We start from the raw sequence: 24,395 nt of genomic DNA on the forward strand, positions 1-24,395 counted from the left end.
AGATGGATACTCTACTGTGGACCGGAGGGAGCTGAGGGCTCGAGGCAGTGACCCTGCGGGGGAGGCCTCTGAGAAGGAACCGTTGAAAGTAAGTGGCTGTGGGCAGGTGCCTAGAGATGTGGCATAGCTAGGGCTTGCCTGAGAGGGGCGCCGGCGAGGTGCTGAGTTTAGGCTGCCCAGTCAGCCTGGGGTGGAGCTCATCTGAAAGGCAGTTGGGCTGGGAGATCAAGCCTGAGGACCGGCCCTCCCGCCTCAGGAACATTACCAGCAGAGTCAGTCTATGGGTACAGGTGACTTGAAGCTCACATGCACTGGGAGAGAGGGGGCACGGGACAGGGACGCTGCCCAGAACAACGCACAGAGCCAGGGGAGTCTGAGCAAGTGTGTCTTCTTCATCTTTCTCTGCCTGTGTGTGTGAGTGGGCAGTGGGTGAGGGCCCACCATGGTCCTGCCTCCATGACAACACCTCCCAGTCCACTCTGTGACAATCCCCTGGCTTTGGGCACAGGCCTGTGTGTGTCCACGTGTCACTCCGCATCTATGTGAGCCACACTAGCTCAGCTTCCCCTTCCTGTGCACCCTGTCTCTGGCCTTACCCGCTGAGCGGCCCAGCCCCAACCTGTCAGCACTGACTAACATGCTGTATTCTGCCTCTAACGCCCTCCTGCCCACTGCCCGTCCGCTGCAGCCCGACCCCAGCAGGAAGGCTCCGCCTGGGCCCAGCAGGCCTGCGGTCAGGCTGGTGGACGCCGTGGGGGACGCTAAGCCTCAGCCCGTTGACTCCTGGGTCTAGCTTGCATGCCTGGTACGTTCTCTTGTCTGGTTTTTCATTCAACTGTTTCCCGTCCTCTGGGCAGGGGCTTCTTGTTAATCTCTGCTGGCTGCATGTTCTTTCCCTTCGTGCTCCCTGGTGGGACCCTGACTTCAAACTCATCAGGCTTAAATGCCCATTTTATGGACAGGCTGAGGTCGGAGAGGGACATGCTTCCCTGGGTCTTCAGTCCCAGCCCAGGTCATCAAGGACCCAGAGGAGATAAGGCCAGAGAGCAGGGATGGTTCCCCCACATTTAAATGCCGTAAGCACAGTGCCCTCCCTGGACCAGCAAGTCAGATTGGCCCTGATGCCCAGACTCTTGGGGTCAGCCTGCACCACTCATAGCAGCCGCCTTTATCCACATTTTCATTGGCATAGCCTGTGGAGGGGTCCACCTAGCCACCAGGCCACCCTGCTCAACCTTCCCCCTCTCCCTCCTTAGGGCTCGGGCCCAGCCATTTGTTCTTAGGGATCTGATCTTGGGAAGAAGGGAACTCCAGGGCCGGCCCTCACAGACCCTGCTGTGGAGCTTGGAGCCCCCTGGCGCCAGGGGTTGGCAGCGCCTCTCGCCTGGGAGCCAGGGCCGGACATTCTGGACACACCTCCCTTCCTGCCCCACCTCCTAACTCCTTAGGCTGAGTTAGCTGTTTACTGACATGGTGCTGTGTGTGAGTGAGAGAGAGAAGGCCAGTGGAGCTGCCAGGGTGGGGCCCAGGGAGGTGGCAGGACAAGGCACCAGGCTTTGTTTTGGGGCTGGTGATGTAAAAGAGTGTGCTCTTGTATGTGCAAGGCCCCAGAGGAGTCTAGCAGGGAGGGGGGCTCAGGGAAGGAGTTTAACTCTGGAAGATGGAGGGGATCCACTGGGCTCTGAGTCTCACCCTGCATGGCAGACAGAACACGGGCAGGGGCTGGCCGTGCAGAGAGGCTCTGGAGGCAGTGAGGTGGGTGTCAGGCTGTGCTTGCCCCCACCCTGCCCTCGGATACATGGAGCCCAGTGTGGCAGGAGCCTTCTCTGAGCGACTCTGGCCCAGGCCATGGCTGCCACTCCTGTTTGCCGGAGCCCTGAGTCACACCTCTGGGACTGACCTTCGGCAGCAGCGGGGGACTGCTGCCTAGTGCCTGCTGTTTGTGACTTAAAAACAGAAGAAGAACACTGACAAAAAGCATTAAAAACAAAACCAAAATAAGACTGTATTGGTAAACACCTAAATTTTTGTAAGAAAATTTAAAAATTAAAAAAAGCAACAAAGGAACTTTCTATCTTCTATGGCTCACATCTTTTGCTCCTCCCTGATTGTCAGGTGGGAAATGGGTAGAGGTGGTGTCCATAGGGGGCTCAGCTCCTAGGCCCCAGGAGTGTTTCCACACATGAACTCCCAGGCTCCTGTGATCCCCTTTCTACACGCTCAGAGGAGAGGGCTTGCTCCTGGGTGGTTAACTGGGACCTGGGTCCCAGGGTGGTGTCCTGGCCAGAGGTTCGTCTACATGCAGGCGGGCTCAGCCAGGATGGGGTTGGGGGGGGGGGGGTGGGTAGGGGAATCCCTAAGGAGCCTCTGAGGGAGCCAGAGGGCCAGGGTTGGTTTAGGCAGCTGTGGATTTAGAGAGATGCAAACTAATTCTACTTCATTACTTGCTAGCTGGGCAATCTATAAATGCCAGAGTTGGTCTGAGCCCACTCTTCCATAAACAAGGCCAGGAAGGACTGGGCAAGTTGCTTCTACTCACTGCCACCCAGGGACCCCAAGGGGCCAGGTGCCAGAGACTACACCCTGCACTGTGGTGGGGCCCCATGTCTACCTTTCCCTAGTATCTGCTTGGTCAGAAATGGACACACAGGCTGACCAAGTGCCCTGTTCCAGTTTCCCGGGACAGTCTCCAGATGGGGGCTCACCTCAGCCTACGGACATTCCCATGGGGATGCAACAGGTACCCTCAGCCTGGCCACATGAGCCTCCAGGCCAGCATTAGCATCTAGTGAAGGGGAACACTGGGTGTGGTGCCAGAGTTGATGGCACCACAGGAAAGAAGGAGCAGGGCAGCAGTTAAAAAGAAGCACTAAGTTGATCTCTTTTATTTAAATATTTAGATTTTTAATTTCTCTTTTAGCATCTTTTAAATGTGATACTGACATATAGGATTATTAACACTGAGCTGATGTTAGTAAAGTTGTGTTTCATTCTTTACAAGAAGGTGAAAGAATGCAGGAATCACAAGTGGATAGGAGTTGTTGGGCACAGTGCCATCACTGAGGCATTGCTGCCACCTGGTGATGGCAGACCTGAAGGACAGACTGAGTGCACAGCCCAACAGTTTCCAAATGTTCCCAACTTCCCCCCCCCCCCCACTTCCAATGTCTGGTGAATATGTCAGTGCCTGAGGACCTGTCGATGTAAGAAACCTAGTTGATCGAAAATGCTGGTGGGAGTGAGTGACACCATCACAGGCACCACCTGTCCTGATTGGTATTTACAAACGTACTTTCCAGATGTATTGCAGTGATTTTGCATGGTAAGCTGGCTGCACTTAGGGTGGACCAGTGGTGACAGCCCAGAGTCGCCGTGCAGAGGGTCCAGTGTAGGCAGGCTTTGGCCTCACAAGCCTCAAGTGTGCTACATTGAGGACAGACCCCAGAACTGCAAAAGCAGGGTTGGCGGGAGTACATCTGTTGTGCTTTTCATAACCAAGCTTGGCAAGGGAGCCTGGAGCAGGGTGGGTGGTCAAGGCTGTGCTGGGCCATCCAGGCCCATGTAGACAGCCTTCTCGAGGCCATCCACTGCTGTCGAGTACTCCAGGTACGAGGTGAAGTGTGTGCACTCAAAGCGGCTGCAGTTGCGCACATATGCCAGGAATTCTGGTGTTCCTGGGCAGATGACGTTGTCGGCCAGCAACACTGTCCCCTTCCGTAGCAGGCCACACTCCTGCAGGGGACAGATGGTGGGAAGGGGTGAGGGTGACAGGTGCCCATCAAACCAACCACAAATGGGGAGGTTAGGTGCTTTTGGCCAGGTGGAGGCTCCACACACTGGCCTCTGTCTGGCCTGGAGTCAGCTCCTGGCATGAGGGTCTCCCCACTGCCTTCCATCTCCTCCCTGGCAGCAGCCACTCCAAGAAAGGGCTGTGCTGAGCACAAATCCTGCCTCCAGAATGTGGCTCTGTGAGGGCGAATCTTTTGCTCTTTGTTAGGTCCTGCATCCCCAGCCCCTAAAACAACATGGGGCATGCACAGTGGCTAATAATGCTAGCTGGATGAGTAAATGGAGGAGGCAGTGGAGCCAGGATTCAGGCCACAGGACTGATTCAAGGCTAGTGGGGCCCTCAGTCACCCAGTGCCAGGAACACATGGTTCTTCCAGGTGAGATGCCTGGTGCCCAGTGCACGGGCTGCTGTGAGCTGTCACTGGAGGTCCTAATGCCTGACGAGGGTGACCCTGGAGGGATGGGGGTGGAGGCAGGGCAGACATCCCCACCAAGAAGCCTGCCTCTTGGGGGTTTGCCCTGGACACCCCCAAACTCTGGCATTTGAACACCCTATCTCTGCCAATGCCTGGGCCTGGGCTCTACAGAAGGAAGAAGCAGCAGCTGGACCCAGCCAGGATGGTGAGCTGGGGGTGGGGCTGCCTAGAATATAGGAAACAATAGAAAAAAACTTTGAGAGGAAATGGTTGCCTGTGGAAGAGGGTCAGACCAGGGCAATGGGTCACACCAGTTGCCTTGTCCTAGATTTAACTTTGGAAGCATGGAGCTTCTTTTTCACACGATCATAAAATTAAAAAAAAAAAAAAAAAAAGCAATGCCAAACATCAGAAGCAAAATCAAAGTGACCCCAGGAGTGTCTCAAATTGCTAGCAGGACCACACACAATGGGCATCTCTAAGTGATTTAAAAACATGGGGATTTAACTCTGTACACCTCCAGGGATGTGCCCTAGGACAGAGTCTTACAAGGGTCTCAGTTCTGGTGGTGACCACAGTCACTTTCAGCCTGTGGGCTGTGGGGGAAGCCAAGGGTCCTCTGGCCAGAGTGGAAAACACAGCTGTGAGGTCAGTGAGGCTAGGGACAATCCATGAGCCAGAATTTAAACAGAAAGTACCACTGTGAGGCATGGAGCGTTTTCTCTTCTAAAAAGAAAACTCCCTAGCAATCCTGGCCAGAAAAACCTAAAACAGCTATCCGGGAGAAGGCACCCCGGCCCAGGCCCTAGAAGGGGAGCTGAGGTCTCCGGCAGGAAATGGACAAGGTGAGCCAGGAGTAGGGCTCTGAGCCTCATATGTGGGGTCGAGCTGCTCGGGAGCTGACTTCAGTAGGCACTGCTGGCCCCAGCTGGGACAAGTCATCAGACACTAAAAACCGAGCTGACCATGAAAGAAGGAATGAAAGGAAGAAGCTTTGGACGTGTTTGGAGGGTGCTGGGGCCTACCCATCCTTGAAGAAACTGGTCAGAAGGGAGAGAATGGCAGCACTTACCCCACCTTTCACCACACATCACGCCTCCTGATGGAGGACATAGACCCCCTGGAGAAGCCCACCCCGTCTGAGCAAACCTGTTGTGCTAACCCCTGCTGGGAGGAAACAGCCCTCAGAGGACCAGGTAGCCTGTACTTGAGGTGCTTTTAAACTCTGTGGTTCCTTTTCCACTGGGTGTGTGCCAGGCTTAGTGACTGTCTTGTAACAAAGAGAAGGAGGCAGAAGTGGCAGTGTATGCCTTCAGAGACGGTTATACAAGGCACGATGGCTCCCTTATTGTTCCTTCCGTCTCTGTCACCCATTCCTGGCTGTGGGGAAAGCCAGCCGCCATGTTGTGAGGACACTCAAGCTGCCCTGTGGAGAGCCCGTGTGACATGGCAGTGGGGCCTCCTCAGAGCAGCCAGCAGCCCCAGGCTGACCCAGCATAAACCAAGGGCCTGCAGAGCCCAGCTGCAGGGCTTCGGAATGTGTGTTTAAAAAAGTATTCATTCCCAATTCATGACTTCTTTTCTTTTGAGATAATTACCAGCTTTGAACAAGCAGCACTGAGAAAACTATTAGTTTCCTAGTTTCTAAATGGCAATATTTGCTACTTTTCTATAAATGCAGGCCCTTGTAATTATCACATACACCAAAGCTGCTGAAATCCCTTCCCCAATCCCTGTGCAGGCCCAGCTGGGTTGGCTGCCTGGCCTCTGCCCTCCACACCAGATTTCCAGGTTCACGCCCCTGGCCTGGAGCTGGGCCTCCACCAGGCAGCTGTGCTCCCCACAGCTGCCTGGTTCCTGGGCCTTGGGTCTTCTTGACATCCCTCCACTGACCACCTATCTCAGCCAATGCAGGTGACTGGTCCAACTTCTAGGCCATGGATCCCCTCCCCACTCTCAGCCCTTCCCTGAGGTTTCCAGGTCTCTGCACCACCCACTCTATAGCCATCTCTCCCCACTATCCCCAACAGGGATCTTTCCTGAGGATAGATCTAACCTTGTTCTCACCTGCTTAAAGCCCCTCATGTCCCCACTTTGTGTGGCATTCAAGGCCCTCCACACATGGCTCTGGCCCACATTCCCAGAACATCCTGTGCCCTCATAGACCCCAGGCCAGGGCTGGTTCCTTCCTGCTGCGTCCAGGCACCTGGCCCTCCATGCCTGCTCCAGAACCACTCACTGTGTGCAAGGTCCTGCCCAGCCTTCAGCCGTGGCTCCAATGGCCATGCATACCATGCTCATGGCCTCTCTTCCCTGGGCCGAGTGACCAGCCCCTGTGCGAGCTGAGATGGGTTAGCATGACACAGACAACATGGGACCCTTCCATGCTGGCCTCCAGGTGGGGAGGCCGTGGTGGGGCAAAACCTCCCCAGTTCTCAGTGGAGGGCCAAGTAGCCACTAAGTGTGATCTTGACTGCCCAGTTGGGACAGACAAGGTAGCAGTCATCAATATTAAGCTTCGTGGGTCAGCTCATTAATAGCCCATCCAGGGTCCTACCTGGGGATGAGGCAGCCTCCCTGGTCACCACTTTGGGGCTGGCCAAGCAGCAGCGTTAAGGGCTGGTATGGGATGGGGTATGAGGATGGTGAGATAGGGGTGCAGGGGGATGCACAATAAGGAGCCTTTGGGGAAAATGGGCAGGAAATGCCCTGTTAGTGTTCGCCCCTCCCTGCCGCCCCTGCACAGGCTACCTAGCGGGCCTAGCCGAGGCTTTTTGCCCAGAATCACCTTCCTCCCATCTCCACACCACCCCTGGGGCTTCCTCTGGCCCTCCATGCTCCGTGACCTCAGGTGGGTCTGCCCAAATCACCTGTGCCACCAGGGCCACCTGGGGCGGCCCCTGCACCAGCCACCAACACTGAGGCCCATGTGGACCAGGTGGGTGCAGAGCTCACCTCCAGGAGAAGAGTGTCTGGCAGGTACCGGTCCTTCCAGTGGTCAAGGAAGACCATGTCTAGCATGTCCACATCGTATTTCTTCTTCAGCTGGGGGATGATGTCCTGGGATGGCCCGACCACAACGGTTACCTGGAACGGCACTCTGTTGGTGTCCACACCCAAATGGGACAGGCTACCCTTCCTGGACACTCAAGTGTCCTTACCAGTCTTCTCTGGGGTTCTGGGAAGATAAGTCTCCACTCTACCCCCCTCCCTCCAAGGACAGCCTGGGAGTTTCCTGCTCTGTGGAGTGGGGTGGCAAGACCTCCCTCACAGAGCTGCTGGGGGTTCCGTGAAGCCTGGCCTAGGAGGTGCCATGAGGCCAGGCACAACAGGATAAATGTGGCCTTGAACTGCATTGGGGCGACCCAAACCCTTCCCCTCCCCCCTTGCACCTGACCCCTGGTGTCTCAGTGTCCACATTTATCACCCTGGGGCAGCAACACACCCTGTCCTGCAGGCCTGCAAAGTCCAGCATCTGCTGGGTGATGGCGGCGTAGTCAGGGTTGAGCTCAATGGTGAGCAGTCGGGCCCCGGGCTCCAGCAGGCGGGCCATGCGCACGGCTGAGTAGCCGCAGTAGGCCCCCAGCTCTAGCAGCACCGATGGGCGCTGCTCCCGCACCACTGCATCCAAGATCTGGCCTGCGGGGCAGATGAGAGGGTGAGCACAGGCAGAGGGAAGTGACCCACTCCTGGTCTTGGACCTGCTCATTCCAAACTGAGCATCAATTCCTACAGATGCCTGCCTTCCCTGTTCCCCTTGTCCCACTAAACACACTCTCCAAACTCCCAGGGTCCCTCAGGCCTCTGGGTCTCAGCACACTCTGGTCCCTCTCTTTCAGATGATTCTTGGCTGACCCCAACTCGTCCTAGACGAGAGCTGCCCTCTGTAGAAGCCCTCACCCCACCCTGCCCATGAGGGCCCAACTCCCAGGAGTGCAGCACAGCACATGCCTGTGCCCCAGGCTGGAGTCCAAAGGTCAGGAGGGGGCCCTGGTGCCTGCGCTGGGCAGAGTCCAAGGAGCTCTGTACACCCTCATGACCAGCAGGGACAGCCAGGAACCCACTGCCTGCCTTGCACCTTCACCCAGCTCCATCAGACGGCATGCCAGTGTCAGGCCTACCACCAACTCGTAGGTGAGTAGGTATGGGGCAAGGAAGGGTCCCAGGCAGTTTATCAAACGTCCCTCCTTCCCCACGAGGACAGCGATGTGGGTGTTGGGGTCTCTGCACAGCCTTTGCCCCTGGCCAAGGAAGGTGGGTGGGATCAGCTCCAGCCTCCAGGCTCCAGACAAGCCACTACCCCAGCATCCAGAAACAGGGTGATAACAGGCCTCTCCTTTACAGGCTGCGCTCCTCCATCGGGGGTCTCCATTCCCAGGCCTGCTACCTGCAGGCTGGGCTTGCCTACCTTTCTTGTCACCCACATTCATAGCCCACTCCTTCTGTAAACAGTAGGTATCGATGGCCTCCAGCACACTTTGTGGGTCCCCGGCCACCGCATGCTGCAGCACATGACGCAGGATGCGCTGCTCCTTGGTATCGCCCATGAACAGGTTGTAGAGGGGCTGCAGGACGAACTCATTCCAGCAGATAAGGAGAAAGCCCGAGTAGGAGTGGCACAGCAGCAGCACCAGCAGCACCAGGCCCAATGAGAAGGCGGCCAACAGCAGGGGTGGGGCCTCCAGCATCTGAGAAGGGGTAGGGACAGGGTGGAGTGAGAAAGAGGGGGGAGAAGGGGCAGGGCAGAGAGCCAGGCAGGAGGCAGCGGGCTTCAGTGCCTTGTGGCTAGCCTGGAAGCCCTGCAGCCAGCTCTGGAGCTCAAACCACCCTGGCGTCAACTGCAGACCTGCCCCTCCTGGCTTCCTCACACTCTCCTCAGTTTGGGGGTACTGCCAATGCTGATGGGGGCCCAGGGTTCAAGAAGCTAGCTATGAGTCCCAGTTGCCTGGCTCATCTCAACATCAGGGGAATGCAGACCTTTCTGCCCCCAAACAGCTTCCTGCCCCCAGGGCTGTGCCATCAGGTGCACAGAGTAGGTATGTCTGGCCATCCTGCCTGGGGACCTGCTGATCACAGCTCTCCTCCTTGGGTGCTTTCCCAGACAGCCTGGGTCAGCTGCTGCTCTGACAGAGGTGGGCACAGGGGAGGCTCTGTCCTGTGTGCAGCTCCCTTGGGTGCTCACACCAGGAACAGTTCAGGAGGTTTGTGTGGCCCTTTAAGTGAGTTCTCAGGTAAGAACACAGGCGGTCCCCAGGCCAGGCACTCAGGGCATAGACTCACTCACCACTCCCCTCAGGGATGGCCACATGTCATGTGTCTGTCCCAGAATGAAGGCCAGTCCTGCCGCCTATACCATAGGTAAGCGAGACATGCCAGCTCTATCAGACAACTAACAACAAGTGTGGCACAACCTCCCCTGGCAAGCCACCCTTTAGGCAGGTAGCTCGGGACCCAGTCAGGTGGGGCCCTGGAGACACAGACAAGGCTGAGCCACTCAGCCCTGGGTTCCTCATTAGCACAGAGCAGAGTTCAAGATATTCAGGGTAGATGCTGAGATTTCAGGCCAGACCCCTTATAAAATGGTTAAGGACAAAATAAAGAGGAACACGGAAGCCTCTGTTGGGGCCCATGGTTGCCACAGATTATTCACAGGAAAGGCTTGCTGAACCACAGCCACCACCATACAGGACTCTGCACTCCCAGAAGCTCCCATTTGGAAAGGCACATCAGGGAGAGCAGGCAGACTGAGGGCCTCAGTGGGAAGAGCACTTTGAGGACCGTTGAGGGCTCCAAACCCCCACACCTTGGACCATGAGGAGACAGTGGTGGCTTGGAGAACAGGGCAGAGGATGAACAGGAAGCTGAGACTCTGCCCCAGGTGAGTGTAGACACCCAGATGCCGGTGGTATAGGCCATGTGGCCTATTTACACAAGGCAGAGTGGATGTATTGGCAACAGGTTGGAGTATGCACATGCAGTGGCCCCGGTTCCTTGGCCCACACTTGCTCTTCTGCTCCCAGTGCTACCCTGACCTTCAGAGCCACTCTCATAGCCAGCTCCTGCCCTCCATGCCGATTGAGGGGTCTGTGTGCTCCTTCTCTGAGCTCAGCAGCAAGACAGATAACATTTGTGCAGAATCTGTTTGCCTTTAGATAAACACCAACAGAAACTGTAGCCTAAAAATGACCAGGGTCCAGATATCTGTGCCCCTTCCCAAAGGCCAGCCCTGCCCACTAGGGCAGCACTTCACTTTTCCATCCTCTGAGAGCAAAAGGCCCCAAAGAGGTAGTGAGAGGTCCCCTGCAGTGTCACCCGGCCAGGGACACCAGGGAGAGTCTCCCTGGTCCTCATCAGCACTGCCCTGCAAGTTATGACAGGATGTGCATCTGTCCCTTATGAAAAGCAGGAGAAATGAATGAACCACTTTGCTTAAGCCATATTTCCCCAGGAAAATAACTATAAATTTGGAAATGACATAGAAGACCAAGAGCGAGTTACAAAGAACACATACAAATCAATGAGAAAAAGATGATCCAAAGAGAAAAAGGGGCCAAGAGGGCAAATACACAGATTACACCAGAAGGCCCAAAGTCCAGAGCAGGTATGGCAAGTCTTGGCACCACAGTGGGGTGCCCCTGCCTGCAGTGTGCCCTGGGTCCCACCATGCCAGAAAGTGTGAATCGGGTATTCTGTCTGCCATAGCTCCAGGGGCCACCCTGGGAAAGGGCTCCCGCAGGGCAGCATGCACCATAACCCAGGAGGCAGATGAGGGGACACGGGGTGGGGGGTGGGTACAGTGGATAAGGGCAGAGTTTCTCTTTTCTAGGGGACAGATGACAGGGACCGATGAGGGGAGGCCCATGCAGCCTGAAGGAGCCAGAACTTTCCACTGCTTAGGATTTCCTAACCACACATCTGTGTTTGTTAGCATTCCTATTAATACTCATAGTAGTGTTTGGGTGATGATATAATGTGTCATGTTGTTTTATTCTCTGTATTTAAAAAAATATCCAATAAAGGTTGGAAATATATATCAAAAATAAGAAGTAATATTCCACTTAAATAATCAATTACTTGCTGGACCCTGGAGTCATAAACTATAAATTTCAATCTCCATAATACTTGAATTCTGTTAAAAATTTGGCTTTTAAGTCTCTAATCTCTAGGTCTGTCTGTTCATAACTTTGCACAGCACTGTGTTCCTCAGGGCTGACAGGAGGGCACAGGGAGGGGCCACACCTGAAGGGAGGCTCGGCTTTGACCTTGAGTCCTGGTTACCTAACAGACATGCAAACAGAAAGCACAATGATGGGACTTTAAACCACCACAAGGGGAGGAGGGATCATCAGGAGGATAAAGGAAACTCAACCCTGGCCAAAAGGCCAGGGTATGGAAGCCAAATGGCATGCTCAGATCCTCTCTGTTTTATGTATGTTCAAACAGGCCATAAAGTAAGTTCTGAAGTGGCTCACTGAGCACAGTTTCATACATGCTTTCTTGACTACATTGAGGGCTGGAGGCAAAACTTCAATGCAGGATCCTGGGATTCCTGTCTCTCATGGCTGTTGACCTCAGGGCAGTGGTGGGCAAAGAAAAGCTGCTCATGGGCTTCAGTGTTTCACTGAAGAAGCTTTATAAGGCCTCCATAGATGATACATTTAGTATCATGAGGGCATGAAAGAAATGAAGACATAACAAAAATACATCCCATGTTCATGGACTGCAAGATTTGGTATTGTTAAGATGTCAATACCACCCAAAGTCATCTACAGAAACAATGCAATTCCTATCAAAATTCCAATGGCATTTTTCGCAAGAATAGAAAAATCCATTCGAAAGATCATTTGGAATCTGAATAGCCAAAACAATTGTGAGAAAGAATAAAGTTGGAGGACTCATACTTCCTAATTTCAAACTTATTACAGAGCTACAGTAATTAAGACAGTGTGGTACTAGCATAAGATAAACATATAGACAGAACAGAACTGAGGCGAGAAACAGACACTCATATCTATAATCAAATTATTTCCTTCTTCCCTTCCCTTCCCTTCCCTTTCTTTTCCATTCCTTTCCTTTGTAAGAGAGAGCAAGAGCATGAGTTGGGGAGGGGCAGAGGGAGAGGGAGAGAGAATCTTAAGCAGGCTTCAGGCCTAGCACAGAGGCCGATGAAGGGATCAATCTCACAACTGACAGATCATGACCTTAGCTGAAATCAAGAGTTGGAAGCATAACTGATTGAGCCACTCAGGTGCCATGATCAAATGATTTGGTAACAAGAGTGCCAGGATCACTCAATGGGAAAGAACAGTCTTTCTAACAAATGGTTCTGGGACAAATAAATTCCCCTACAAAAGAATGAAGTTGGACTCTTACCACACACCACAAAAATTAACTGAAAATCAAAGACTTGACTTTCAGAGCTAAAACTATAAAAGTCTTAGAAGAAAATATAGGAGTAAATCTTCATGACCATGGATTTGGCAATGGATTCTTAGATATGGCTTCAAAAACACAGGTAACAAAAGAAAAAAAATTGAATTTCATTAAAATTAAAAGCATCAAAGGACACTATCAAGAGAACCAAAGGACAACCCATAGAATGGGAGGAAATATTTGCAAATCATGAATTCCTACAATGCAACAACAAAAAGACAAACAACCCAATTAGAAAATGGACAAAGGTCTTGAATAGACATTTCTCCAAAGATCCACAAATGACCAGTAAGCATATGGAAAGATACCCAACATCATTATTCATGGCAATGCAAATCGAAACCACATGAGATACTACTTCATACTACCCATTGGGATGGCTATTTTCTTTTCTATTGTTTTTTATCTTTTTTTTTTAAGTTTATTTATTTACTTGGGGAAAGAGACAGAATGTGCACACACAAGCGGGAGAGGGGCAGAGAGGAGAGACAGCATTTCAAGTAGGCTCTGTGCCATCAGCGCTGAGCCCGAAACAAGGCTTGAACTCATGAACTGTGAGATCATGATCTGAGCTGCGATCAAGAGTCAGACACTTAACCGACTGTGCCAATCTGGCACCCCAGGAGAGCTATTTAAAAAAAAAAAAACTTCTTCTTTTTTTTTAACGGAAAATAACAGGAGCACCTCGGTGGTTCAGTCAGTTAAGCATCCGACTCTTGATTTCAGCTCAGGTCATGATCTCATGGTCCTGGGATTGAGCCCTGTGTCAGGCTCTGCGCTGAGTGTGGAGTCTGCTTGGGATTCTCTCTCTCCCTCCCCCTGCTCCTCTCCCACTTGCATGTGCTCTCTCACTCTCCCTCTAAAAATATATACATATGGGGGCGCCTGGGTGGCTCAGTCGGTTAAGCGTCTGACTTCGGCTCAGGTCATGATCTCACAGTCTGTGAGTTTGAGCCCTCTGAGCTGTCAGCACAGAGCCTGGGGCCAGCTTTGGATACCGTGTACCCCCCTCTCTCTGCCCCTTCCCCACTCATGCTCTGTCTCACTTTGTCTCTCAAAAATAAATGAATGTTAAAAAAAATTTTTTTAAAGATATGTGTGTGTGTGTGTGTGTAAAACAACAAACGTTGGTGAGGATGTGGGAAAACTGGAACACTTGTGCACTGCTGACAGCAATGTAAAATGGTGCAGCTGCTGTGGAAAACAGTTTGGTGGTTCCTCAAAAAGTTAAATATAGAACTACCATATGACCACCTATTCAACTCCTGGGTACATACGCAAAAGAACCGAAAGCAGGGATTTGAACCGATATTTGCATACCAATATTCATAGAGGCATTATTCAAAACAGCCCATCTATCAACAGACGAATGGATAAACAAAATGTGGTGTGTCCGTACAATGGACTAGTACTTCGTCATTAAAATGAATGAGACAATTATTCATGCTGCTACATGGATGGATGAACCTCGGAAGACATCATGTAAAAAAAAAAAAAAAAGACAGAAAAGGATAGACACTGTGTGATTCCACTTCATGAAATAAGTAGAAAAGGCAAATCCATAGAGACAGAAAGTAGAATAGAAGCTGCTGGGGGCTAGGGTGGGGGAGGGGGAACTGTTGAATGAGTAAAGGGTTTGTGTTGGGGGGGATGAAAAAGTTCTGGAAATGGCGACGACGGGTACACAAGATGAATGTAGTTAATGCCGCTGAATTGTGTAACTGTAGCATTGAAAAGGTTAAAATGGCAAATTTTGACTTCTGTATGTTTTACTACAGTCCAAAGAAAACAGTGGAAGACAAAACCGGCAACCCTGTTTGTGGCCCTCCCTGTTCCAAAAAAGGAATAGAGACGTGCCATTCCCCAGTAAGGAAGCAAGATCCAGAAAAACAACTGTTGCTCTCATCTCCCTGGGGCACCCAGGCACTCAGGAGTCTGTCTCCACCCTCCAGCTGTCTGCCCCCCGGGGGGGGGGGGGAGTGTAGCGGGTGGGGAGCTGCATAGACACCAGGGAGGGACGCCTGCCTGTACACTCGGGGTCCTTGGAGGCAGGGGAAGGGGTCTTCCTATCACAGCAGAGTCCACTTGCCCTGTGTACTTCCTTCCAACGGGCCTACAGTGTATATGCAGCGTCCCTCTCTTAGACCTCTTTCCCCAGATGTCAAAAATAACACCCACCCCCCAACCTTCCTTATTATGGCCAAGCCATACTTGGCCACTTGCCACAAGGCCAGCCCTACAGGACAGAGCCCAAGATCCCGTTCTGCCTGGGATCTGGGGAAGTTCTGGCAGCTCATGGGCACTATCAGCAAGCCCCAGCAACTGTGTGGTTTCAGCCCTGCCCCTGGGTACAAGCTGAACACGGACTCCCCATTTCACTCTTCAAAGGTTGGATGGCAGCACCCACAGGGACCTTTGTCCCATCTCTGGTCTGCTGCTCACTGCTCACTAGTCTGGTAGCGATTCGGACTCCTGATCCAGTGCTCCCAACAAATGTCCATTACAGCAGTGAGGACAGGTTTTGATTCTATGATTCTGAATATACTCTGGAGGGTGGGTGGGAGGAGCTTCCAGAAGGTAGCTCCTGGGCTGGAAGTCCTTCCTGGCTTCTGGGGAGGCCTTTTTGTCTCTCTGGTTGATCCTGCTCCTCCTATAGGAGCTTCTCAGTAGATTGAAACCCCCTTCTTCTTCTTTTTTTTTTTTTTAACGTTTATTTATTTATTTTGAGAGAGACAGCATGCACGTGAGCAGAGGGAGGGGCAGAGAGGAGGAGAGAATCCCAAGCAGGCTCTGCTGACAGCGCAGAGCCCGATGTGGGGCAAACCATGAGATTATGACCTGAGCCGAAATCAAGAGTTGGGACGCTTAACTGACTGAGCCACCCAGGTGCCCCCTGAAACCCCCTTCTTGCACTCCTGCTAACAATATGCCACCATGGTGCTAATTCTGTCTGCTTCCTTTCCTGTTGGCATGACTTTACTAAGGATAATTTGGAACTTCAATGGCTTCCGTGGAAACTGCTGATCTCCCCTAGTGGCTCCTCTGAGACCTCTCCCTTCCATCCACTCTTCTTCCTAGCTTACCACCTTTGCTCCCCCTCCAGCAACCTTACATCCTCTGATATGACCCCTGCAAGCCCCTCCCTCCTCCTCCCAGTCCACCCTGCCATACCTTCCCCTTCCCTCCAGCCCCTCAGCTCCCATAGTTACTGGCATGTAGACCCCCTGCCCCACTGGGGGCTCTCAAAGGACTCAGGGCTTGCTGAGTAACTCACTGAGTAACTCACAGGGCTTGCTGAGTTACAAAGTAACTCACTGGGGTTGAAAAAAAAAAAGCAAACTGGAAACAAACATGGCCTCCATAAGATTATATATCAGGGCAAAAAGATCTTAAAGGCCTCCTCCGTGAACACTGGTGAAAAGCTTTAGCCTTCCTATTGAACAGGTAACTAACCTGCTCTATCTGCCAGAAACATAAGGTCCAACTCTTATATAAACTAGTGAGTTTGGTATAATTGTATTTATGCCTGATGCATGGCTAAAAGGTTTAAATGAAAACCATGAGATCTCTATTTGAATCTGTATGTTTATGTATGTAAGTATGTATGTACGTCCATACATGTGTGTATGTATGTATGGTATTTCTCTACCTCCAGGTGATATTACCAAATTAATTTATAAAATCCCTTAAAGTAGTTCTATCCTAATTCGCTTAGAGAAAAATAAGTACTTATATAAACTAAATCTTCCCCAAAACTCTCAGAAATATAAGAACCAACTCAACTGTTTCTCAGGTTAACATAATTTGAGTAATCTATGACAGAAGACTGGCTTAATATTGTTGATTTAATGAAACAGGTGTATCTTTAGTGTTATCAATATTAAATGGAATGCAAACATATATATTTTTTTAAGATTTTATTTTTAAGTAATCTCTATATGCAGCATGGGGCTCGAACCCCCAACACCGAGATCAAGAGTCACCAACTGATCCAGTCAGGTGTCTCACAAACATACATTTTTACTCTACTTGGTTTCCTAGTCAAATAAGCTAATATTCTATCTACTCAAGGTTTAGGATTGTACAAATGATAAATCTGATTTTCATCAAACTAAGTCCCTATTCTGACAAACTTTATTTTAACAATTATTGTGCTTTATAATATATCTGCCTAGGAGCACCTGGCTGACTCATTTGGTAGAGCATGTGACTCTTGATCTTGGAGTCATGAGTTCAAGCCCCATGCTGGGGACAGAGATTGCTTAAAAAAAAAAAAAAAATATATATATATATATATATATATATATACATACATATATACAACATATGGCTAAAGTTATATATATATATATATATATATATATACGCACACACACATATATATATATGTACACACATGGCTAAGACGTTACTTTAAAAAAATATGTATATATATATTGCTAAAAAATATATATACATACACGCACATATATATGTATCTGCCTAAAAACTGTCTCCAAAATCTTTCTGGTAATTTGTAGCCTTAGAGTTTTGCCAAGTTAGGTTACATAATACATATTCTTTGACTATCTAAATAATTTTTACATAAGATAAAGTGCTGGAACATTCATTACTAATTATAGTTTAAGTTTTATACTCTTGACTTCTTGTTTTTATATGGTACAGAAGGCTAATGATATTTGGGTCTGTTAATAAGTATGTTCTTCTTGCCACGTTAAAAAAATTTGTACTATTCAGAGTATATACCTCTACAGATTACAAAATGGCATATTCATAAAATTTGTTAATCTGTTACAGAATACCAGTGTATGGCTGACAATTCACAATTATCTACTTCCTTGCTTTATCTATAAAATAAATGTTGCAAATGGCTAAAAATTATAATCATATGAAAATAAAACAACTACTAGAAACAATAAGAGTGAAGGGAAACAACTTTGTAAACAAAGAATGTGAGAAAAATAGGATGTGTTTCACATGAAAAGTATGCAAAGAATGTATAATTTGTTTTTGTTAAGGAAAGGATAGTGATTTTGTCCTGGAGTTACATTTTCAAAAGGGGAAAGTATAGGACAAAAACCTGAATGGATATAGAAAGTTGTATAAAATTTGTGGTAAAAAGAATTTTATGTTATGAGATCCAAGCTGGCTAAGATTAAATGGATTCATATATAGTTTTTGAAATGAGCTTTACTATCAATAACATCCTCATGCAAAACTAGAGTTTGGTTTTCTTTCTGCTAAAGCAACAAAACTTCTTGAATCACTGGTCTGCTTTTAATGAGAAATTGTAAAAGGCTTTTTCTTTACCCTTTGAGTAATCTTTACCAATCTTTACCTTTTGAGGAAATAAAGATCCTCTATCTTATCAAAATAATTTCTTGTGTTTTGTGTTATTACCATGTTCTTGATTACTTAAGAGAACCTGGTCTTCTCACTATCCAAAGAGCCAAGTTTTGTTTTGGTTTTGTTTTTGTTTTTACAATCATGTTATCTCCAATATTTACTTTTTGATTCTTTTATTGACACTTTGGTTAAGTAAATAACCAAATATTGTTTCATAGTGACCTGGGATCCTATTTAGTCAAGCATGCAAACCTTTTGACATTTTTGACAACTCTACTTTCCCCAAATCAAATTCTAAGTGATCTTCTTGATTTCAAGCTCGCTTTGGGTTTTCCTAGAGGGTCTCTGGAAGATCTCAAAGGATCTGTTCTTTCACCTTGTAAAAAAGACATGTTAAACTAATTAATTTTTTTTTAATTTTTTTTTAACATTTATTTATTTTTGAGACAGAGAGAGACAGAGCATGAACGGGGGAGGTGCAGAGAGAGAGGGAGACACGGAATCGGAAGCAGGCTCCAGGCTCTGAGCCATCAGCCCAGAGCCCGACGTGGGGCTCGAACTCACGGACTGCGAGATGGTGACCTGAGTGGAAGTCAGATGCTTAACCGACTGAGCCACCCAGGCGCCCCAAACTAATTAATTTTAATTGACCTGTTGGATTTCCTGAAAGGCACTGTCAGATAAAACATGTGGCTCAACCTTCCAAAAATGATGTTTTTATGAATAGATGTTATTAATATAAGGATGTCAGAAATCATATAAAGTTCCTATAAATTTGCCAGCACCCTCAGAGACCAGGAAATGTCCTGGTATGATATTATCAGTCATAATTCCAGTAAATATGGTATGGATGTTATAGAAATGACCAAGTTTTATTATCAGTTGTGTTTTTTACTTATTTTATTTATTTATTTATTTATTTATTTATTTATTTATTTATTTATTTATTTATTTAAAAAATTTTTTTAGAGAGGGGTACCTGGGTGGCTCAGTTGGTTAAGCATCTGACTTCAGCTCAGGTCATGATCTCATAGTTTGTGAGTTCAAGCCCCATATCAGGCTCTGTGCTGACAGCTCAGACAGAGCCTAGAGCCTGCTTCAGATTGGGTGTCTCCCTCTCTCTCTGCCCCTCCCCCGCTCATGCTCTGTCTCTCAAAAATAAACTTAAAAAAAAATTTTTTTTTAAAATTTTTTTAGAGGGTGGGCACGTGAGCAGGGGAGAGGAGCAGTGGGAAGGAGAGAGAAAGAGTCCCAAGGCTCAAGCCCTGGGATAATAGTCTGAGCAGAAATCAAGAGTTGGAAGCTCAACTGACTGAGCCACCCAGGTGCCCCAGTGGTGGTGTTTTTACAAGGGATTCTCATCAACTCTTTAACCCCTGGCTATTTAAGTCTTTGTCACCCACAGATAGTTTTTGTTTCGCTCTGCTGCTTCTGCAAAAGCATTTGCGATCAGCTACAGGCCAGAGTGGTTTGTCTTCAACCGGAAGGGACTGTCTCCAAGATCCATGGTAAGGAATATGACAGGTACCTGGGGTACAGACTTCTGATGGCCTTGCTTCAGTAACTCTGAAATGTTATGGGACTGAGTAAGGCTTTCCAGAGCTCTAGTGGAGAAACTGATGGGCTCATGAAACTAACCAAGATCAAGCAGGACAAGAATTAACTACATGGAACAGAATAAACTGATAAAGGATGATTATAATTTTGTATGACTTTAGTCTGGAATATTCTTGGCTCTTTAGTATTCTATTTTCCGAGTTCAAAAAAAACCCACTTTTTTTTTTAAGTGTATTTATTCTGAGAGAGAGAGAGAGAGACTGAGTGCATGGGTGCGTGTGCATGAGCAAGCAGGGGAGGGGTTGAAAGAGGGAGAGAGAGAGACAGAATCCTAAGTAGGCTCCGCACAGTCTGCACAGAGCCCAACACAGGGCTGAAACTCACGAACCGTGAGATCATGACCTGAGCTGAAATCAAGAGTCATACACTCTACATTCAGGCAGTTGCCTGAAACACCCAGGCGCCCCTTCTTTTTTCTCTTAAGCTACCTGTGAGTCGTAACACTCCAGCAAGTTAATAGTTTTGTAAACAAAACCAAAGCATTTATCTTTTTCTCCGTTTCTCCAAAAATTGGGAACTATTATTAAGTATTCTTATTTTCATGGCAATATAGTTATTTGCATAGATTCAGTAAGAACCTGTCCTCTTTGTGATAGGACATAACTTGAAAAGGCTGATTATATAACCAAGGAATGTCATATTTGAAAATGACGCGTGGAATCAGACATGACCAGACAGTTTTGAGAACTACAGTTGATTTTACAAGGAGGCAGTGCTTACAAAGCCCTCTTGAAAAAACCAGGCTTGTACTTGGCTTACAGAAGATCCTAGCCTTACTCCCAAGGTGAGTAAGGAACATCCCTTCCTGGCAGACCCAGGAACCCTAAGGTACTTGGGGGACCTTGAGTAGAGAGGAACTCACCCAAATCTACAGGTGAACTGATAGTGAGTTCTTGTTTTGGCTTCCTAGCCTTGAAAGGCTTTTAAAATGCCAATCTGAGATTCCCCATAAAAAGTTCCACAAAGCAAACTTAACAAGGCCTATGTGGTCAATTGCCATTTTTGCTGCACTTATGTAAATAATCAGGCCAAATTTAACAAGACCAGAATTATTTTGTAAACAAAAATAATCTTTGTGTGATTATCTTTGATCAAAAAGGGAAGTGGCTGCAGAGGGAAATGTTATATCTCAATGGAAAAGAATAATACAAACTTGTGGGTTATCAGATTCTAATCCTGTTTATTGTGTTTGAGGTTTTACTATACTACCTATGAACTGGACTGCATTCTTCCATCTTACATATTTTGTCAGCCCTTACCCAACCCTCAGCTCTTCTAGATTCCTTCAGCATCTCACTACAATTCTCCAAATTGATGTTTCCAATTTTTCTCCCTTCCCTCCTGACTTGGCATCACTGAGAACTAAAACCTGACTGCCCAGACCCTTCCTGGGAATCCAGTTGTCCTGTTGCTGCCCTTTTTCCTCCAGGATCTGAAAGAGTCCCGCATGCTGAAGCAGGAAGACAATTTGATATAACTCTCAAAGAGCTCATCACACAACAAATCATGTATGTGCACCTTCATTCCTGGAGCTGCAGCTGCATGGGCCACTCAGAAGTCCATGGGAATTCCCACATCTTCCATGCTCTGCTTGGAGAAATAATCTTGACTGTGACACTGATGTCTATACTATATGACCATAAACACTCAAAACTGCAAACTGGGAAATCCACCGGATTTCCACAATGGTCCTCACTCCACAACCTAGAGATGTTAGGGGTCAATGTCTAAACTCTTCCCAACTGGCCATCTGTGGGACTCAAAAATCAGGTTTACGGTCAGTTCCAACCCTTAATCTTTGCTTTTCTTTCTGTTCCCATAGAAATGCCCCTCATTAAATGCCTGATCACTGGCACCATCCAGCAAGTACCCTCTACTAGCAAGTTCCAACAGATGGTTCAACAAAAGGTGATCAAATGGAAATGGGCTTATATTATTCAGCAGAAAGAACATCTCTTCTTTCCTTTAACAAGAGGGAGAGACCTGCCAAAGACTCTTTCCTTGACCAAACTCTATCCAGGCTCCTCTGAGCCTTCTTCTCAACTAGGCCTCAACCTTGGCCTATAAAGACTTGAACAAACACTAAATAGCATCTAACAGCTCAAAGTTGCATCCTTAGCATGACCTTAGCCCCCTTAAGGTGCATGCCAGAGAAAACTCCAGGCTTCCCAAAGAAGTGACTGTTCCAGCAAACACCTGAGGATAGGGCTCCATCTCCAAGTTGCTGTGGGAGCTTTCATAAGCATGACTTAGCACATCCAAATGGGTGTTACACAGACCAGCTTCCTCTTCCCACTTTTCGTAACTTCTCACTTCCCTGACTCACTCCTGCCATCCCCCTCCCCCACTCATTCACTCTTCCTTTGAAAGGCCCAGTGCCTCTGAACAAATCTGAATGGAGCTCAGCTCTTTCCCCTACTGTGGGTAGTTACTGAATAAAATCTGTCCTTACTGCTGTAACTAGTGACCAGCTGTGTTCGTCTATGGCACTTCTCTCCCCACTAGGCCCGACACTGCTCCTCAGAGCACCTCTGGGAGTTGGGAGGCAGCAGGCAGTAGGCAGTCAGGGAAGCTCAGTCCCAGGCAATTGGTCAAGAAAAGTCCCTGACTTTAAAAACTGAAAGGCTGGTATAACAGGTCCATTCTGGAGTGACTTCCTCTTTCTCAACATTCTCACATGGGGATGGGGCCACACCACCCTCACCTAGCCCTTGCTGGAGTGTTGGGCTCCAGTCATTTCCTTTCCCTCATGGCAGCCATTTCCCTGAAAGGAAAAGCCTGGAGGTACCCCAGGGGTCAGCCCATTAGGCCTCCAGGGGGAAACTTGTCACTGAGCTCCTCCAGGCCTTGACACCCACAAATCTCCCACTCCCAAGCGTCTGATCCCAGCTCAAAGATCAAGTGTGACCTCTGCAAGCCCATCAAGTCAAAGCACTCCCCCCGGGAGATAGCCCCATCTTGAGGTCTAGATCCCTATAGAAGGCCGGATCCCCTATCCTTGTCTAGAACCCTATCCCCAAGTCGGATCTTCCCGTTCCAACACAGATCTGCTACTCCCTCAACCCAGTCTGGTATCACAGTCCCTTCCGTCCAGAGATTCCCACCCAAGGTCGGATCCTTTCTCACAGGCATCCTAATTTCCCACCCCGCATCCGGAGTTCCTCACCCCAGAACAGACCCCAGATCAGATGCACCCCAGGTCCGGAGACCACCCCCCCCACACACACCGCAGATGAGGTCCGCCCCAGGTCGAAGAAGAGCCCCCCTCCCCACCCCAGATCAGATCCACCAGAGGTCCGGAGACCCCACCCACCCCATGTCAGATCTGTCCCGGGTCCGTAGAACCCCACCCAAGGCCGGATCCCCGCGGTCCGCCAGCTTACTCACTTCGCCTTCGGCGGCGGCGGCGGCGTCCTTGGCCAGGCGGACCCGCCCCAGGCCGGCGCAGGCAGCGCCGCGGACAGCCCCGGGCGCCCGAGAGGCCCCGCGTGGCTATGGCGGTGATGGCGATGGCGGCTGCGCTGCGGGGACCCGGCGGGCGCTTCCGGTGGCGGACACAGGCCACGGCGGGCGGGGTGCGGGGCTCGGCACGGGGAGCCGCAGGTAGGGCGGGGCGGGCTCTCTGCGCCAGGCGGGGGTCGTCCAGGAGGGGGGCGTCCTCCAGGGTTTGCCCACGTGGGGGTGTCCCCGCGGGCAGCATTCTGGGCTGGGACAGGAGTCTGCAGGCTTCCAGGCTCTCCAATCCCCCTTCCAGATGGGGAAACAGCTGCGGGACGCCGCTGGAGGTTCTGCTGGGTGAAATGATCTGTGCTTGCAGCCCCACCCCCAGCCAAGTATATAGTCCTGGTGATTATGGTGGTTGTGACTCACCTCCTGAGTTACCAGGCGCCATCACCTGCACACCCCATTAGTCAGACTTGGCCACCTCCTCCCTGAGTCGCTAGTGGCCACACACAGCAGGTGCTCAGTATTTGCACTGCTTAGAATCATTGACGGGAGACTTCCAAACTGATGGGCTCACTGCTTACAGTGCTGTGCAGGTGCCCTGGGGAGGAGACAATCCCTGGCCAGTCCTCCTGGAGCCCCCAAGGATCATTAACCAAACCAGGTTATTAACCGTACACCAGGCATAAGGGATGGCCCCAGGCTCCAGAGTAGGGGCTGCGTGCTGGGGCTTACAGGAGGGTTGGCACCCAGCCTGCAGGTCAGGGTCCCCAGAGCAGGCCACAGTGCCACCACATCTGCCATGGTGGCATGGCCAGTCCCACATGTGGTGACATCTCCCCACCACATGCCTGCACAGTGACCGACTCCTAGACCTTGTCCCTGGATGACTCCCCATGGGGAACCAGCATTGAGGGGCCTGTGAAAGGAAGGGATGAGGCCTCCTTCAGAGGTGGTGGCTGTGGGAGGAAGAGCAGCAGGGTGCTTGCCAGCAGTGGAATGAAGCTGACAGCATGTGTAGATGGGCAAAGTTGTGTGGCCTTAGGGAGCCTAGGGGATCAAGTGGCCCTGCAGAGGCCTGGGAGGTGGGGAGATGGAGTTGCTCTTAGAGTGGCTTTGCTGACCCCTGGGACTTTGGCCAGGATACCCCATCTTTGAAAGACTCCTTGCTGCATGAGTAAGGTGGGATGTTCATGAGGATTAAACGCAGCTGTGCAGTGGGGCCCTCACCCCACTTGGTGAGAGTAAAAGATGCATAAATAGGAGCTGCTGCTGCTGCTGCCACGAGCCCAGGGCCCCTTCTGGCCACTGTAACCTTGGCCTTAGGGCAGAATGGGGTGGCCTTGGAGT

General features: G+C 49.7%; 3 protein-coding genes across 9 annotated transcripts in view; 2 read left to right on the forward strand and 1 right to left on the reverse strand.

Moving 5' to 3' along the window:
* ARVCF (ARVCF delta catenin family member) overlaps positions 1-2,049 on the forward strand; it is a 50,091-nt gene extending 48,042 nt beyond the window's left edge. The window contains exons 17-18 of the mRNA XM_047098274.1: positions 3-88; positions 1,257-2,049. Coding sequence (XP_046954230.1) covers positions 3-88; positions 1,257-1,283 — 113 coding nt within the window. The 3' untranslated portion in view covers positions 1,284-2,049. The remainder of the gene's footprint in view (positions 1-2; positions 89-1,256) is intronic.
* Positions 2,050-2,882: 833 nt separating this feature from the next.
* On the reverse strand, positions 2,883-23,072 carry COMT (catechol-O-methyltransferase). 2 transcript variants are annotated; one of them, XM_047098285.1, is made up of 5 exons: positions 22,989-23,072; positions 8,614-8,893; positions 7,651-7,844; positions 7,161-7,292; positions 2,883-3,732 (listed from the first exon to the last, which is right to left on the reverse strand). In XM_047098285.1, exons 2-5 carry the CDS (start codon positions 8,891-8,893, stop codon positions 3,532-3,534), a joined length of 807 nt encoding a protein of 268 aa, XP_046954241.1. In that variant the 5' UTR covers positions 22,989-23,072; the 3' UTR covers positions 2,883-3,531. The 2 variants fall into 2 exon arrangements, with proteins under 2 accessions (XP_046954241.1, XP_046954240.1); XM_047098284.1 differs by lacking the exon at positions 22,989-23,072 and adding an exon at positions 21,120-21,639.
* The window catches only part of TXNRD2 (thioredoxin reductase 2), a 51,720-nt gene continuing 50,330 nt past the window's right edge, over positions 23,006-24,395 (forward strand). For all 6 annotated transcript variants that reach the window (XM_047098276.1, XM_047098275.1, XM_047098281.1 and 3 more), the window contains exon 1: positions 23,006-23,204. In XM_047098276.1, the coding sequence (XP_046954232.1) occupies positions 23,096-23,204 (109 nt within the window). In that variant the 5' untranslated portion in view covers positions 23,006-23,095. The remainder of the gene's footprint in view (positions 23,205-24,395) is intronic.

This window comes from Lynx rufus, unplaced genomic scaffold, assembly GCF_022079265.1.
Source record: "Lynx rufus isolate CCGP_SWC_20201006 ecotype Redwood Valley unplaced genomic scaffold, mLynRuf1.p SCAF_45, whole genome shotgun sequence".
In the NCBI taxonomy this organism is placed as follows: domain Eukaryota; kingdom Metazoa; phylum Chordata; class Mammalia; order Carnivora; family Felidae; genus Lynx; species Lynx rufus.

Bases quoted from the DNA above. Each gene is read 5' to 3' on its own strand.
- COMT (XM_047098284.1), bottom strand. The intron at 7,293-7,650 runs GTGTGTTGCTGC...GTGCCGTTCCAG, and splicing joins TTGCAGGCCTGCAGGACAGG to GTAACCGTTGTGGTCGGGCC. The intron at 3,733-7,160 runs GTGAGCTCTGCA...TGTCCCCTGCAG, and splicing joins CAGACACTCTTCTCCTGGAG to GAGTGTGGCCTGCTACGGAA.